Source organism: Rissa tridactyla, chromosome 1 (assembly GCF_028500815.1).
Source record: "Rissa tridactyla isolate bRisTri1 chromosome 1, bRisTri1.patW.cur.20221130, whole genome shotgun sequence".
Classification (NCBI taxonomy): Eukaryota; Metazoa; Chordata; class Aves; order Charadriiformes; family Laridae; genus Rissa; species Rissa tridactyla.
Genome location: NC_071466.1, coordinates 97,765,795 through 97,782,672, shown reverse-complemented (window position 1 = coordinate 97,782,672; position 16,878 = coordinate 97,765,795). Strand labels below are relative to the sequence as shown.

The window sequence follows — 16,878 nt, the reverse complement described above, 5'->3', positions numbered from 1 at the left end:
ACACTCTCTTCCAGGTCTTTACAATCTAATTTCTAACAAATCACTGTGTTGCTTCAGGAAGAGAATGTGGCTAGCCTAGCTCATGCTGCAGGCTTTTTTTATGCTGATCAATCACTCTCACGCTGAACTTGTGGCAACTGCTTTTTCCCCAACAAACACCATCATCTCAGTCTCTGAAGAGATGAGCCTATTCCCCATTTTAGCATCTCATGATGCCTCACCCAATTACGTGGACACCCGTAGGAATGCCCCTAGCCAAAAATCATTGGGAGAATGCTTTGGGAATCTCTAAGCAGATGCTTACGGTGTTCTTACACTCTTTCTTATGCAACTGCTGAGTACAATTGGAGAAAGAATACCAAAACAGATTTGATCTTCACTGTAATTAATTTAATGTAATTTTAGGTAAAGCGGTGAAAAGAACTGTTGTCTGGAAAGCAAATGTAATGGCACAAAGGAAGAAACAACCTGCTCTTATCCAGCTGTACCGATCTTACTGTTACCTCTACCTGAACTAGCCAGCATGCATTAGCTTAAACAGATATCTATTTACCCAAGAATCACAGGGTTCTCCTCCACATTGACCTGCTTTGGAAACCAGCAACAAGAGCAAAGATTTTAAAAATTGTCCCACAAAACATCTAAACTTGCCTAAATTTCAAATCAATAAACATTAACTAGCTAAGGAAAATAAACAAAAGATATTTTCAAGCCAAAATGATGTAGTTAAAAAAAAAAAAAAAAGAGTTCAATGTAGAAATAGAAATATATTTTGACTGGGTTTTGCCAGTAGCATTCTGGCAGATGGGAGGTATTTTCTATTATTTTTTCTAAGCAGCCATGCAGTGCACCACCCAGACTATGTTTCCTGAGGAGGTGTTTCTATTACCAGCTGCTGGAGACTAAATATGCGATAAACACTATACTCAGATAAATACCACTGTAACAGCGAAGAGCAAAAGAAATGGTATTATTCCTTGAATGTTGCGGTTAAGACTACTCTGTCCTTTTCTCCACATAGAAGCTACCCACACTACAAAACTAGGCGACCTATGCTGATTGAATAAAGGAAGTTAATCCAGTTTTTAAACAGTAGCCAGTTCTCAAAGCCATTGTTCCTCTTGCTAGCACAGAGACCTGTGGTAGGATTTTACGAATACAACCACACGCCTTTGCTTCTATTGTGGCAACATACATCAGAGCTGAAAAAGCACTGGTCAGCTATTTTGGGAAGCCTGTCTTCTGTTGATCATATGTATAGCTTTTCTGGATGAAACTGCTGACAACTTATACTTGGTGGGATAATACCAAGCTGAAAAATATTCAAAGGGGATATTGAAATGTCAGCAACACTGCCATGTGACAGCAAAAAGATCAGCACCTAGAGTCCTGAACTGAACTCCTCCCAGCAGTTTCATGTGTGATTTCACACAGAGTAATCAAAAGCTAAAGAAGTTAGCCCACCCCAAATCCATACGCAACCTGCATTACAAAAAAAGAAAGCATTGTGGCCATAACTTAGTGCCAATTACTAATTTGAATTAAATGACCACTGTGTGAAGGGAGGAAAAAAAAAATGGGCGTAAGCAGGCTAAATTAATATTTAGAATAATAAATTAGATGAAGAACATGGAGAAAGTGAATGAAGAAGTTTTGCACTGGGTTGAACAATTTTAACAAAATATTCTGGAAATACTTTTATAAGACATATAGGACAAAAGTAATTTCTTCTCATTAGAAAGTTTGGTCTAAAAATGATTTATCAGCTTTCTATAACTATGGAAGACGAAAATTTCATTAAAAAATAATACTTTTTCTTCTTTTTATGTGGTTTCTTTTATGGAATCTGACGATAAACTTTTTACTCACAGAAATAGGTTTTCATTAGATACTATAATTAAAGAAAAGATAAATTTTTCATTTGCCATGTTCTTCTATTCTGCAACAGAGAAGAGTATTTTGGTTTACTGCATTTAGCCTGACTATTCAAGGCATGTTGTCAGAGGCAGAACAGAGAACACAGAATTCTAACTGCTGCACTCCTCCTCTGAAAGACTACCCCCTCATTGCCCAAAACCTGTAATGAACATACTGTAGCAAGTCTAAGAGCTTTTTAATTTTGTAAGTTTAATTAAAATCTTTTCCTCCTCTCTTATTTACTTAATTATCTACTGTTATACATTCTATTTTGGGTGAAAATCTCACGTATCATGCTCAGTGTCTAAGACTCATTTTGGAAATGGAGCCTTAAAAAACACTGCTGAAGGCGAAGATGGAAAAAAAGAAACACACAGGCAAATAGAAGTTAATTTTACATACCTAACTGCTGTAAGACAGTTGCTTTTACTTGTGCAGGAAGGTTTTCGATCTGCAAAAGCTGTTCATAAGCTTCCTTTGCAGAGTGATACTTTCTCTGCAAAAGGAAAAAAGTAAATGCATTAATCATAAAGCTTACAACAGATCACCAATAGCAACGATTTCACAGCACTGACAGCACACAAACACATTGACAAAAAATTCTAGAACTTTTTTTTTTTGCATACAGTGCATATGAAAGCCTTAATGAGTGACGTATATATGGTAAGAGAATAACTTTCATAAATATAGTATTTAAAATAAATTGGCTACTTAAAGTAATCAAGGGAAATTTGCAAATTATTGAATTTGGTCAACTCCTCATATATGCATTATGCTTCTCACACTAAAATGAATACGCTGTTTTTAAGGAGAATGCTTGAATGTGAGTCTACATCTGGAAAAACCCTACACAAATTCCTCCCAGGAAATTCATAACAGAAATGAAGATCATTGGTAATTGGTGGCTGGTATAATTTTGCGCCTCTCCTTCCCTTCAGTATATTTGAACCGCCTTTTCAACAAATTTGTTATCCTGATAAGAGTCCCACCATATGCAGAATTAAAACATATCCATGGACTATGCCTAGAGTGCCTAGAGAATGAAGGTATGTCATCTTATTATTTGCTATACAGTTTAAGTGTGCTTAAAGCATGGAAACATTCAGTTCTTAACTCCCTATGCCAACAGATCTTGATATAGAAAACATATTTTCCAGGCTAGGATGGTGGTCTTTATTGACTTCTGGAATAGTATGAGCCTTTTTGTATATATTAAAGGTTAAGACTTCTCGATAGATTAATTTTTCTTGTGATCATGTCGGCATTTCTCTTCGCATTATCCTAACAGTAATTGTTTAACAGTGAATGTATTTTAAATGCTTAATTCTTTTGTTCCTCATCTCCCACAAAACTCTAGAAGATATAAAAGCTGAGGGTCTGTTGTCAAGAGTACTTTTTTTTTTTTTAAACATTCTAAAAATTCTATACAATTTTTAAAGAAAAATATGTTTTCAGGTAATTCAACATTAGGCTTCATTCTGGCAAATAGATGAAGAGCATACTAAAACAAATGGGGCCATCTAAATGCAAATGATAATGACAGTTACATTTGTTTTATGCAAAGAGGACACAGTACTGACTACTGGTGTTTTAAAAGGGACAACTGAGAAGACTCTAAACAATATAAACACCTTTTAGAAGTTAAAAATGTCATTAGGTTCTTGAGATTTCACAATCACAAAAGACAACTGTTGATTTTAAAACCTTATTCTAGTCAGGAAGAAAAATTAAAGCAGCAATTACATACTTTCAATTGGAACAAGGGGAAGTTGGTAGAAAAGATTTTAAATTGGTGTTCATGAAATGCAGACAACTGGTAAGAAAACAAATAATATAAATAAATAAAATATCCATGTCCAGCAAAATAAAAACAATCAGGAAAAAATTTTAAACCTAGCATTGGGAACAAAACTTGTAGTTTATGACTATGGAGAATAAGCAGATGAACAGAAGTTCGCTGTATAGCATGACAGCAGATGCAGCAGTCTGGATGTCAAACAGGTAAATATTAGTGCCTAATATTCACACTTTGAAAAAGATGCTTATACGCTTGGGAACATTTAGAAAGTCCTATTAAAATAGGGCACGTTTCCCATATCTAGAATATTTTCTACTTTTGTTATTTGTTGTATTATTTACCCCCTTTAGAAATCTGCCTACATGTACGCCTTAAAATATTACAGAAAACTGTCATAATGATTACATTTGGTTTTATTTAGATATGTTAATTCCAAAGATCCAAAGTCCTAGATGTTTGGCTGCATCATGAATGGTCTTAGAAATGGGAAGGGGGAGGGGAACCCAACACAACATCTTTCTTTGGACACCCTATAAGCTACCATCCTAAATAGACAGAGGGACTCACACTGCCACAGATGAAAGAATAGAAACTAGCATTAAACACCACGAAAAACCACTGCTAACTCTTATCAGCACCAGGTTATTCTCTTGTTCAGAGGCTGGCAACCCATCATTTAAACTCCAGTACTGTGAAGGTACATAATTAAGGAATGAATTAACTCTTTCATTAACTGCTAGACAGTAGATAATTTTCAAATATATGGAGGGGTTCAGAAAACCGTAGAACTGTGTCCTTTAAAAGAAACCAAGCAACCAGCCTGCCTCCAAAAACACCTCTTTATTGCGTCAGAGGTAATATCCAGAATGAAGTCAAGACCCTAAGTTTCTCAAATTCCAGAAAAGAGGACACCCCTCACAACCAGAACAGGGAGACAAACCAAATCTAATAGCAGAACGCACCGAAACTTTTTTGCTCTGACTTGCGTTAAAATAAAGTTCCCGTTGCCTACAATTGTCACTTAGAAAGCATAGCTTAAGCACTTGTAACTTTGGTCACATAATTATATAAGGCACCTGGCATGGTGACCTGAGGTGTCCGACTTCCTATTTTACCCTAGCAGATCAAAAGAACTAAGGTGTTGAGGATGCTTTGTTATATAAACATGTCAGATGTGCTCCAATGCTCAGAATAAAATCTGGACAGTGCCCAGTTAAGAACTGTAATAGTCCATGAAGTTTCTTAATGGTGTTCTCGGGCGGGGGATTTCTGTCTTGTCATATACCTTTGCACCAGAAACATTCAAAAGAAAAATATCTTGTTTATAAAATTTATAAATTTTATTTATATACAAATACCTAGTCATTTTTCACCATTTCACAACTTTGTCAAGCTACTTTTCAACTGACTGAAAATGTAGTTTGTGTCTGTCATCCATTTTAATTTCAACAGTTTTTGTTTTCACGTCACATCCCTTCCTCAGTCATATAATACCTCTACACATGATAAAAGGGCATACAATCTTCATTATACGACCAGTCAGTCAAATTACAATATGTAATAGCTATTTCAGCAGATACTTGATTTTAATTTACTTATATTCTGGAAGCTCAGTAACTGTTCTTTAACTTCTCAGAAGATTCACCTAAAAAACTCTGTGGTAGGGTTTGATATAGAGTTAATAACACAGCTTTACGTGCTGTTTACCTCAGACCTCAAATGTTTCTGTCACATGTGTTCAGTTAAATTTGAAAATTTCATGTCAAATATACTTAGAAGGCACCTGGGCAACTGGCTAGACTTGACTGTGTGCGTGTATGTAAGAGAAACAATAGGTATACATATGAACTAAGAAACTACATATTTTTTATATCTATGTATAACTTTGTAAGTACATATATAATCTCATAAAAGAATTTTACTAAAGATTATGTTTAGGGGTTTTTTTGCACTCAATTTGGGAGACTAGTAAATATGTAAGTTTATTGAAATAGCTACTCCATTTTATAGCATGACAGTCCACATAAAAATACTTTTAATTTAGCCAAAGCAAATAAAGTTTCTTCAGTGATTGGAGACATAAGCCTAACTTTACAAAAGCATCTACAATCTGAATTCCACAGACTGACTACATCATGTAGTTAGAAACTCAACCACACTTTTTAAAAAGGAGCTTAAAGCTTACCTGGATTTCATATAAGTGGGCGATGTGAAACTGAACTGTAAGAGTGGGAAAATCAAAATTATTAGTTTTAACACATGACAACTACAATTGCAATGTTTTTTCAAGTGAGGGATAAACAGCGTTTCAAATTTATCAGTGCAAAACCAAGATAAATTACATTTTGAAGATTAAAAAAAAGTATTTGTTTACATTGATATTTTATGCTTAATATAACAGAACTGACAGAGAATATCTATCCTAACAAAGCATTAAGACTGCAAACAGATATTGCAGAAAGGCAGTCCACGGATTTTATTTGTATTCTGAAATGCAGAGTCCATTAACCTTTCAGTAAACTTAGCAATGAAGCCTCTTTAAGCAGAGATGCACAACAAGAGAATGCAGGTAATATTTTCTGTACATAACTGAGTTATAAATAAAGATTTATTTTTTATTTTCATTCGACTGCCAAGGGACAGACTAGCTAGGTTACAGAACAGAAAATTAAATTATACACTGCCGGCTTTATACAGGATCTTAAACGTAGGGGGTTTTTTGTTTCCTTTTTTGGAATTGTCCTTCCCCTGTTAAATTGAACTAAAAGCATTAATTACAGATGGTATTCTGATATTTACTGTAAAGCATCTTAAATTCCTCATATGAATTGCACTGAATGCCATAATACTACTAGCAGCTCTTGGAGGCAAGAAAATTGCTAGCTGCAGAAAGAAAATGAAAGCTGTTCAAGAGTAAAAGCAGAGGGAAAATTATCCTCATGCTGTTCAAATGATTAAAGAAAAGGTGAAGTGGCTGATCTCTAAGGCTTGATAACTGCTAACCTAGACTAGCCATCAACTGGTAGATAGCTAAAGCTAGTCGAGATAAGAGTAATCCTTACTCTGATTTGATGAGGAAGGAAAAATTCCTTTGAGACAGACTTCTGCATGTTCTCGAGGACTACAAGTAAGAAGATACCTGTGTTTGAGCCAAGCTCAATTATTTCTATCACACAGATTTCTTTCTCTTGAAGCTACAGAACAGTGTGACACAGAGGTTTATACAGGTAATTTGGAGTTCCAGGGTTTCTCTCTGGGTCATAAGGGAGGGGAAAAGCTCCCTTTGTGCACTGCTTTGTCCTTCACTATAAAGAAGGTAGCCTAGTGCACTTCAGAAACCAGGTCATAATGAAATGCATAATCTAAAGTTTTAATAAAGTTTTTGTGTTCCTTGCTAAACAGCACATAACACACCCATTATCATCAAATTTCACTCTATACTGATGAAAGAAAAAAAACCTGCTTTTGTTTTGGGAGTTCATTATCTAAAAAAAAAAAAAAAATCTTTTCTTCTTTTTCCCCCCTCGTAGCAAAACCCCTTCAGTGTGAAGCTACAAAAGGAAGCCATGCCATGCAGGGGAAAGAAATTAAAGGTGTCACATCAGAGACTGCCTAAATAGAAAGACACGTTTTAGTACTCAAACACTTCTGCTAGGAACACGCTCACTATAATGCTGTTATTCACCCAACCTTTAGAAATGCAAAGGCTAGGACTAAGGCAATTTCAAGCATTTATGTGATGGTAGCCAACACCATGGGTCAGAGTGCACGGTTCTCCTTCCTCTAAGTAGTACAGGAGAACCTGACAAAGTATCTCTCTCATTCCTCTTCACTCACTTCCTTTGGGTTTGTCAAGCACCATGCCCAAGGCCACGGGGCAATGACGCCTTTACGTGGGGCCATACCTCTACATAAATCTGGGGGCAGTGGGGACTATGGGTGAAACGTTAGGAAAATCTTACAAAAATTCAGAGATACACTGAAAACTGATAAAGTTAGCGAGAAGTAATATGAACTAACATGCAATATAATAAAGAATCACATATCTGGGAGAAAACAATAAAAGCCTATTGACTTAGGAAGAATTATGAAAATAATTTTACAAAATTATCTGTGCCCGCTCCAGCTTTAGAGAAGACCTTGTAGCACAGCTGGCTCCTTAGTACCAATACAGCCATCAGTTTCACCCACGTAAACAAACCCCCTTTCATTACCCTTGCTGATCGAATATTCACAATTCCACCCAGCTCTGAATTAAAGAAATACAAAAATGCTTCTAAATACTTTAGCCAGTGCTTCTGAAGCTAGACTTCGGAGGTAACTTAAGCTCAACACCAAGAGCAGCATGAAGGTACCTTAAAAACTGAGGGAGTAACTTCATTCACAACTGTCTGCCTTTTAATTCTTACAGCTGCCAAAACATGCAGGAATATACACTTATTCCTGCATACAAATCCACTAACTATGGACAAATACCTGCAGGATGCTGCGTAACACCCTACAGTATATACTGCATATGATAGATCATATTACACTAAAAGATTAATGTGTTCAACTACAGACTAACATATAGTTGGCACCTAATAAAGCCAATTTCATTTTGTACTTTTTCTTAATTCAAAAGCACACGACTGATGCTGAATTTTAGATCTATAAATTTAAATGGCATTAAATGATCACCGAAAAATGACAGATTACCAAGACGCCACAAATTTTTAAATAATTACTATTAAATGTGTGCCATGGCAAAAGCACTATGTTTATAAATAAAAAAAATAAATAAATGAACAGTCAAATAGTACATTTCCTCCAGAAATCAAGTCTTCAGAGCAATTAATAAACTAAGTCTCAATTTTTACTTATTCCATTTACTAAACCGATCCATAATGCCACTGGAATATCTGTCTCTATTAACAGATGGAGACAGGTTTTGTAGTCTCCCTCTCTCAGTACTCATTGTTCTGATTTTGAAGGATTGTGGCATTAAAAATTGATACAGTTGTGAGCATAACACTTAAAATAAATGGAAATACTCATAGGTTACTTACTTTCAGCATTAGACAAAGTGCAGGGATTGCAGTCAATCAAAGCTAACTGAAAATGCTGGAAAAAAAAATAAGAATTATTTTTCAAACAACATAATGCTACCACTGTGGCAAATTACTAAGAATAAATCAATTTTGTACTTAAAAAATCAATACTGCATTTTACCATGTGTCTTAAGAGTTAATTTTCACTTTCTGTTCAACTGTTTGCTAAAGGAAAGTTGTTTATTGCAGAATCAGCAATGCGTCTAGTAATGTAAGATGGCAACAAACATATTCACAGAATAATTGGGATGGCATCTGGAAGAATGATTTGACCATCGAATGAATGGTTAAAATGGGAAGATCAAGTTTTCCTCAGAATACACAACTGGGAATATAGTCATACTAATTAGCTCATGGAGATAAAATGTTGAAGCTCTCAATTTGTCTACCTAGAAAAATAGCATACTCTTCCTCCAGACTGAGTGATTTGAAGCCTTTTTAAAAAATTGATCTCTTGTCAAAAAGCGCTTAAAATGAATACCTTTGCATTAAAACACGAGTTCATAAGTTCTTACATACTCTCCTTCAGATATTAAGATAACTTCAGTTAAACATTAGAACTTGTTTATTTTTTACTAACTTTTCCTCAAGAGATAACGAAAAATATCTTTTAAAACATCTTTGCATTCTGAACTTCCGAGCTGAGTATTTCATTCTTCTAGAAAGAAGGTCACACAAGCAGAGCAATGAAGCCTGCCTGCCAGCAAGTCTGGATGTGACCAATCATTTCACAAGTGTCATGCTAATTAGTGATCACTATTTACAGTTTGAAACGCAACCAAGTGTGTTAAAATGAATGGAACAGGCATACAAACTCAAGTGCCTCTGAACTTCACCATAAACTTCAGAGAATTCCTACGCTGTAGAATTTGGAATAACATATTGATTCAACAGAGGATAAGGCCTAGGAATATAGCTACTAAGAGACAGTATATAGAAATATTACTGTTAATAAATACAGTTATCTACAAAATACAGTTTCAGGTGGCTTCTAATACACAAAACATTACTGATGTTTTATTTTGTTAGCACAAAAATGATAATTTAGCCCCAGCTGCCCAGGATGCCAAACTAGGTGGCATCAGGAGCTTATTAGTGTAGCTGGGAAGAAAAAAAAAGGATCCTTATTAATGGATGTATATACAGCTTGCTTTCAGTATTGGCATACTCGGAGCTACTAGATACTACACAACTTTCCTCAGGGTCCTAATAATAACTCGAGTATAGTATGCCTATATAACACACACATCAAAGATTTATAAGAAGAGTTTAATAGATCACCAAATTTCTAAATAAACATTTTTAACAGAAAAATTATTACAAAATAATGCATTATGTATAGCAAAGCATAAAAAAATGAATGTTCTCATGAGTGATGCAGCTTACCTCCTCACTGACTTCTATCAACATAATTTGTAATATATAACAGCTTTTAAAAAATGAAACAAACTCAAGTTGAATGATAACACAAATTTATGATTTTTAATGAACATTTTAGCAGTATCATTCCCAGAAGAGAGCACAGAAAACAATGTACTCACATATACATTACTTGTAAAATAACTTTTTAACCTTAGAGCAAGAATTAAATAACAGCTTATAAATATTAAATATCTGCTTATTTCTCTGCCTTGCCTGTTCTTTCTTCTACTGTTCAGCAGTCAGACAACTTAAAATCTCCTCACTTACATTGCAATGCAGGTTGTGTGCCTCAGACATCCGTTAGTCGGTTACCATAGTGATTCTACTAAGCAGGCAACTTAAAGACTAAATAAAAATAAAATGCTCTACTTTATATTGCACTTTGCCTGACAAAAGAAAAAACGGAACAGACCTGTATACTTTGGCCTGTACATTGAGCATACCGATCTAAATGGTACAAAATCCTTTTTGCACGGATGTGTCATCTTGCACTGCCACCAACAATTAATATGAAAAGACAAAACAGAAAGGCACAGATTTGCGCTCACCTAGCAATGTTATTATAAGAAATAAGCAGATCTAAAGAGAAACGATTGACAGCTGTTCTGTAGTAGCTTTTCAGAAGGGTTATTGCAGTGAGACTCACTGAGATAAAGCAGACAACCATATAAGAAAATCTAACCATTTTAATATTTAAATATGTCAGCAGTATCAGTGCAGTACAGTAAAAAAAAGCAGGAATATTCTCAGCAATGCCTCCTAAAAATTTAAATTCTTACTGCTACATTAGCTGACTTTCAAATTTCAAAATCCACATTATGAAAATTTTCTAAGTATAGTAAATTTCTGCTTGCACTATTCACTAAGCCACAAACAGTAAAGAAATTGGTAAACTGAAGCCCGTAACTACAGCAAAATAAACCATTTGCACTAAACAATTATCGCAAAGCAATACACAGAAAACTCGGAACCTTTCAAACCAAGAACCTTAGAAATGCACATACACAAGCAAACCTACACCTCTTGCCAGATAAATAATACATAGCTCCCCGTTAAGTATTCAAAATCAGACAGAAAAAAAACCATGCATGCATTCTAACATAAACCTCATCAGCCAAAAGCAGATCCACTGATCACAATTACCAGCACCAAAAAATAATAAAAAAAAAACCCCAGTAATCATTTCCAGCTTCCATTTCTGCAACAAACAGAAGCGGCCAGCAAACATCTGCACCTCTCTCAAATATTGCAGTACTGAAGCTGGCTACTGCTGTGTGAAATAGTTATTATGCAGGAGAGGCCGCTGCAGTTCAGAGACAGCATACAATACCTCAAGGCAGACAGCAGTCTATAGAAATTCAAATCCCCAGTAAGAGGATTTACCTAGAAGGCAGTGTTCTGAATGTTAAAAAGTAACAGGCTCTCTTCACGAGCTGCAGCCCAAGTCATAATATACCTTGATTTGTAGCCATCTGTAATTACACAATTATCTACAGCCTGTTTTGTCTCCTCTGGAGTCCTTGACTTGCCTCTGATTGTGGAAACAATTTCGAAGGTAACCTTTCCAAGGATCAGAAGTACGGTGGATTGCTTATAAAGAGAACTGATGAAAGCATTAGGTCTGGTAGTAAAATAACAGTAATCTGATGCCGATTTAGGCAATTTAACGTGTTTTCACTACTAGAACTAACACCAGTTCTCCTAACAAATTAGACCTTTACAATTTGAGAGGCAAGTACCCAGGTTTTTGTCGTTTATTTAGTCAATAAATGACCAACACAAAAAAGAACGGTTTTCCTCTTAGTCCAAGATTTTCATCACCGTCTGTGTTTACATCCAAGCCTGAGAGCTCAAAATAGTGACTCTACTCCCTCCTCCTCTCGAGGATGCCATTAGCAAGTTTAATAGCTCCCCGTTCCACATTTATTCAGCGAGCAAGGCAAGCCATCATTTGAAACCTGACAAACCCTCACAGACTTACCATGAAGGAAATCTCCATCATGACTCAGTAAAATTCTGTCAGGAGATGGCTGTTCCTGCCTATGTGACCTAGGTGTGATGGCTGTGTTCCTCAGAGCAGCCTTTGTTCAGAGAAGTAGGGCAGAGAAGGCCTTGCGTAACCCGCCGGTGGCAGAGCGCCAGGCCTCCATTTGCCAGGCCTGCGTGGGGCCAGGGGGGGAAGAGAGGGTCAGGAGAGGACGCGCTCTATGTGCGGCTACCTCAGATCATTGCTCTGGCTCTGCAGCCTCTTCTGAACGCAGAACAGATTCACCTCCTAAGATGAAGGTTTGTGTAGTGTAAACACTCAGTTACTTTTGCCCAACATAAAAAAAAAAAAAAAAAAAAAAACAAACCAAAAACTAAAACCCTCAAGACTGAGGAAAACTGTTACAAAGACAGGGCAGAAGGCGGCTGCTCGAGGACAGAAGAAACAAAGGCCACTCATAGACAAAAACTGAATAACAGCAGTATGTTCAGAAGAATCTCTTGTTTTGACTAGCTGTAAGTGAAAAATTCTTTTCAAACACTAAGATCAGAAAAGCTGTATTTGCACTAGCCAGAAGAAGGCTGAATTCGAATTTGCTGGCCAACATCTTATGTAGCACACCACAGTGATTGTCACAATGCTCACGTTGCCTGCACATTTGCACGTATTTGTGCTACATCAGAATTCCTGTGTTAGCAGCCCGAAGGGCTGCCAGCAGCAGCAAAGTGCCATAGGGGAAGGGGGTGACCGGAAGCTTGTCCCCGCTGCTGCACGCCCCAGCATCAGCAGGGAGCTGCACCACCTCGAGCTGGGGTGGCTTTGGGACCTGCAGCGCCCTGCCTCCAGCCCGCACACCCAGAACCCAAAGCACAGCATAATCCTTGCTGGGTACCTGTGGCTACGTAGCCAGTACGCATAGCTAGCTGCTACTGTGTGCCCCAAATGCCAGCCTTGCAGTTACAGCCAATAAATCTGGACCAAGATACCTCACATGAGGAGAAGGTCCACAAATGATGTTAAGTGTACCAGCACCAATACTCACTAGCTTGAACGCTAAACTATTTCTCTTCGCATGGTTTGTTCTTCCCCCCCCCCCCCAAATGACAGAAGATGCCACACAGCATGTCAAATTCAACTTTAGCATTTACTCCTCTTTGTAATCATGACATTTCTAAAATACAGCTACAGTCTTCTTTTAAAGGAATACTCCAAAATGACTCAAAAACTCAAGCAAAACTGAGTGCAAGAGAACAAAAGAAAACACTGTAGGCCAGACATTGTGATACCGTGACCCACTGTGAAAACCACTTGCACTAATAACTCTCATGCAGTTTGATAATAGTGCCGTGCTGTGTTAAAAAACTTTAATATATGTCTCTCCAGCATATGCAAACTACAAAGACTTAGAAAACAATTTAATTCCCAAATGCTGTTTTCCATCCACTTTTTTATTTAAATAATCTTTGGACTCATTTCATCTTGCTTTCTAAAAAATGCTTTTTAGGTGAAATGCTTGAAATCTTGGATATACGCTTTGTAATAGCTAAAGCCCTTTGTTTTGTTTTTTACCTAAAAATGTCACTGACTAGTTTCTGGTAGAATTACAGACATAAAAATAGACATAAGAAATTAAAACTTCTCATAACTATGCATTTTGATTAGTTATTTTTTCTTTAATACTTAAAAATAAACACCTAAGGTTTCAGTTTAACATGTTTAAGATGAAAATTTACTAATCTAAGCACCTATGAAAGATAACTCGGTTGTGAAACGGCACTTGAAGGCTTGAAAACACAAATTTTCACTTTCATAATTACATTTTTATTTATTACTGAGAAAAAGAACATGAAACCCCCAAACTATATGTCTATAACAGCTCGATGTTGGCATACAAAAGCTGCAGAAGTTAAAAATATCTTTCATAAAGATATATGTATCGACAGGAGAATTATTTGAGTAAGTGATGGAAAAGTGTCTGACTAAAAATAAGTACTTCAAGCTGTTCATCTGTATATCGCTATTTATTTTTTTTTCATGCATATTCATGTAATTCATGCATATTTCCCCAATAAATTCTAGTTCTTTCACAGTCTTTTTCTTATCCTAATATAAGCAGTATGTCTTAACGTTACTAACAAATGAGAATGTTTAGGAAAATAATTAAAAAATTAAAATTGTATTTAAATTGATGATTTATGGGCAAGATCAAAGCACAGGCCTGAAGCAAACTACTACGGGATAGCTGTTTTGTGTGTAAATAAGGAGCAAAAATTTCTAAAAGTGAAAGGCAGAATCAGTATTTCTACTAAAAGGCAGATAATTGAAACTGTAAGTAATTTAGTAATTCTCACACTTCTAAAGGTTTTTTGTTACTGTGTACAGAATGCATCTGCAATACCCAAAAACCAAACAAAATTCCTTAAGGACAACACAGCTTGGTTTGCGATAAAATAACCTGCTTGTGTCCAGAGTCCCCACTGACCATCCATTACAAAAAAAACCACCAAAAAACCAAAAAAAAACCAAACAAACACAAAAAACCAAACAAAAAACCCCAAACCAACAAAAAACCCAAAAAACCAATACATCACCAAAAAAACCCACCCCAAACAAAATACCCCCTCATAAAACCAAACCCACAGAAAATTTCCCACCCACCCACTGTTACCTCAATGTTATCATTCTAATAGATATGAAAAACCAAGATTTCTTTTTTTTCCGCTTTAAGTAGTCAGTCAGCAAACAATGGAAGTGAACTGAATTTTACATTCAAAGGGCTTTCAGGGTGGTAGCCCTAACTCCCCACCAAAAGCACACTACGATACTTCAACACCACCAAGCAGAATGAGCAACCAGATGGAAGAATGGTTTCCCATAGCCGCCCCTTTCCAATGCAACCCTACTATTAAAATAAAATAATACCAAAGCTGTAATTTTTCTTTTCTTCCTCAGCTTCTCTTTCATGCATATCAATGGCCCCACACAACACACCCAGCTCCCCCTTCATGTTCTACCCAGCTCTATGTTCAGCTTCCAGCTGGGCAAGAGGCATCAGGGTTGCCTGATGCACAGCAACTCCTGTGTGGATGGGACAGGTCTCTTCATAGGAATTGTTCATGTCCCAACAGACCAGACCCATGATGAGTCATTTGGCACCTCTGTTGTGGGCTAAGCCAACCAGATCACCTTGTCCTCAACTTGCAGAGCTCAAATGGGTCTGGGGCAACACGTTGCACAGGAATGTTCTCTTCAAAATCTCTTTCATTCTGACTTAATGGCTAGAATTTATTTAAGATTCAAAAGTACTTAAGAGAAGAACTGAGACACATGCACAAGACAGGATGATTACACACGTGTTTGAGAAAGGAGGCTAAAACTGAAAAAATATATTCAATAAATAGGAAAATGACTAGGATAGCAAGCAACAAGCCAGAAATAATATGGCACGTGCTCAGAAGCTTAAACATTTTTCCAACAACATTTACCAAACCAATAAAAATATATATTATATTCCTAGAGATATTTCTTTATTTTCCTTTCAGATTATCAAGGTGCCACCAGAGCTAACACCATCAAACACAGGATTCCTAGTATTGTTTATAGGAAATGGCAAACAGGAAGCGGGAGCAGAACACATAGTAAAGTGAGAAAAAGTTAGGACTGTGAGGTAAGCCTTAGTAGTATGTTGCTGCTATAGTAATCAATAATAAAATCTCCCCCCTTCTCCCTCCCAAGTCATTGCCAGTTGATTTTTGGAATTGTACTTTTCTGATAAATGGGGCAAATTCAGCTTTCACGTATCACCACTGAAGGTAACACTGCCCAAACTGTCAGGTTACACAAGGTCTGCCTTCTTTTCAACCAGAAGGGGCTGCTTTTTTTTGTTTGTTTGTTTCCTCTTAATGTAAGCCTGAAGGCCAAGTAATTTTCAACAACACTGGTGTTCTTGCCAGAGTTTATGGCAATGGGATAATGGAGCAGCCAAAGGTTCTCATAGTAATTTGCAAGCCTTAACTGCAGCAATGTTAAAAACATGCAAAAGCAGTAATTGCTTTTGAAAAAACACCGAGAGTTGATTTTATGCTTGTTAAACAGCACTCTAGTAATTACCTTAATCATCAACATCTTAAAATAGTAAAAATTAAATTTTTGCTTAAATTGCTTATATAAAATATAGGTGATTTATGTTAATGGTCTAAAATTGTTAAAAACATGGAATATATGACCTTCAGACTCCCATTTTCCCCCTTTGCCTGAAGACTCTTACTGACAATGACTCATCTGTTGGCAATGGTTTATTCTTAGCAATTACAGACTTAACATGAATGTTTAAATACCATCAAAAATATTATGATATTTCAAAGTACATTAATGCAACGTTGGTACAATCTGTGAAATCCAGAACAGTCACAAGTGAGTATCAGATGAAAAGTTACTTCCACTTGCTGCCTCAGTGTGCAATGGGAAGCTCAAACTGGGCTATGGATTATGTTACACAGAGCCCCAGAGAAAGGGTCTGTGCACAAGGCCAGTCACTGCCAAGCTGGATCCTAAGCCCCATAACCACCCTCTAAAATCCTTTTAACAAGGTCCACAAAAAAAAAAAAAAAAAAAAAAAAAAAGGGGCACAACAAGACAACTGGGTCTTTACATTACTTCTTTTT

The 16,878-nt window shown here is 36.4% G+C and overlaps 1 protein-coding gene across 19 annotated transcripts in view; it reads right to left on the bottom strand.

Moving 5' to 3' along the window:
* KDM6A (lysine demethylase 6A) overlaps positions 1–16,878 on the bottom strand; it is a 162,083-nt gene that overhangs the window by 54,830 nt on the left and 90,375 nt on the right. For 11 of the 19 annotated variants that reach the window (XR_008468059.1, XR_008468058.1, XM_054211940.1 and 8 more), the window contains 4 exons: positions 8,764–8,818; positions 5,901–5,935; positions 3,665–3,730; positions 2,320–2,413 (listed from right to left, as the gene is read on the bottom strand). Coding sequence is in view for 17 of the 19 variants with exons in the window: in XM_054211940.1 (XP_054067915.1) it covers positions 2,320–2,413; positions 3,665–3,730; positions 5,901–5,935; positions 8,764–8,818 (250 nt within the window). In the remaining 2 variants the exon portion in view is untranslated. The remainder of the gene's footprint in view (positions 1–2,319; positions 2,414–3,664; positions 3,731–5,900; positions 5,936–8,763; positions 8,819–16,878) is intronic. The other 8 variants (XM_054211905.1, XM_054211915.1, XM_054211959.1 and 5 more) reach the window with 1 other exon arrangement.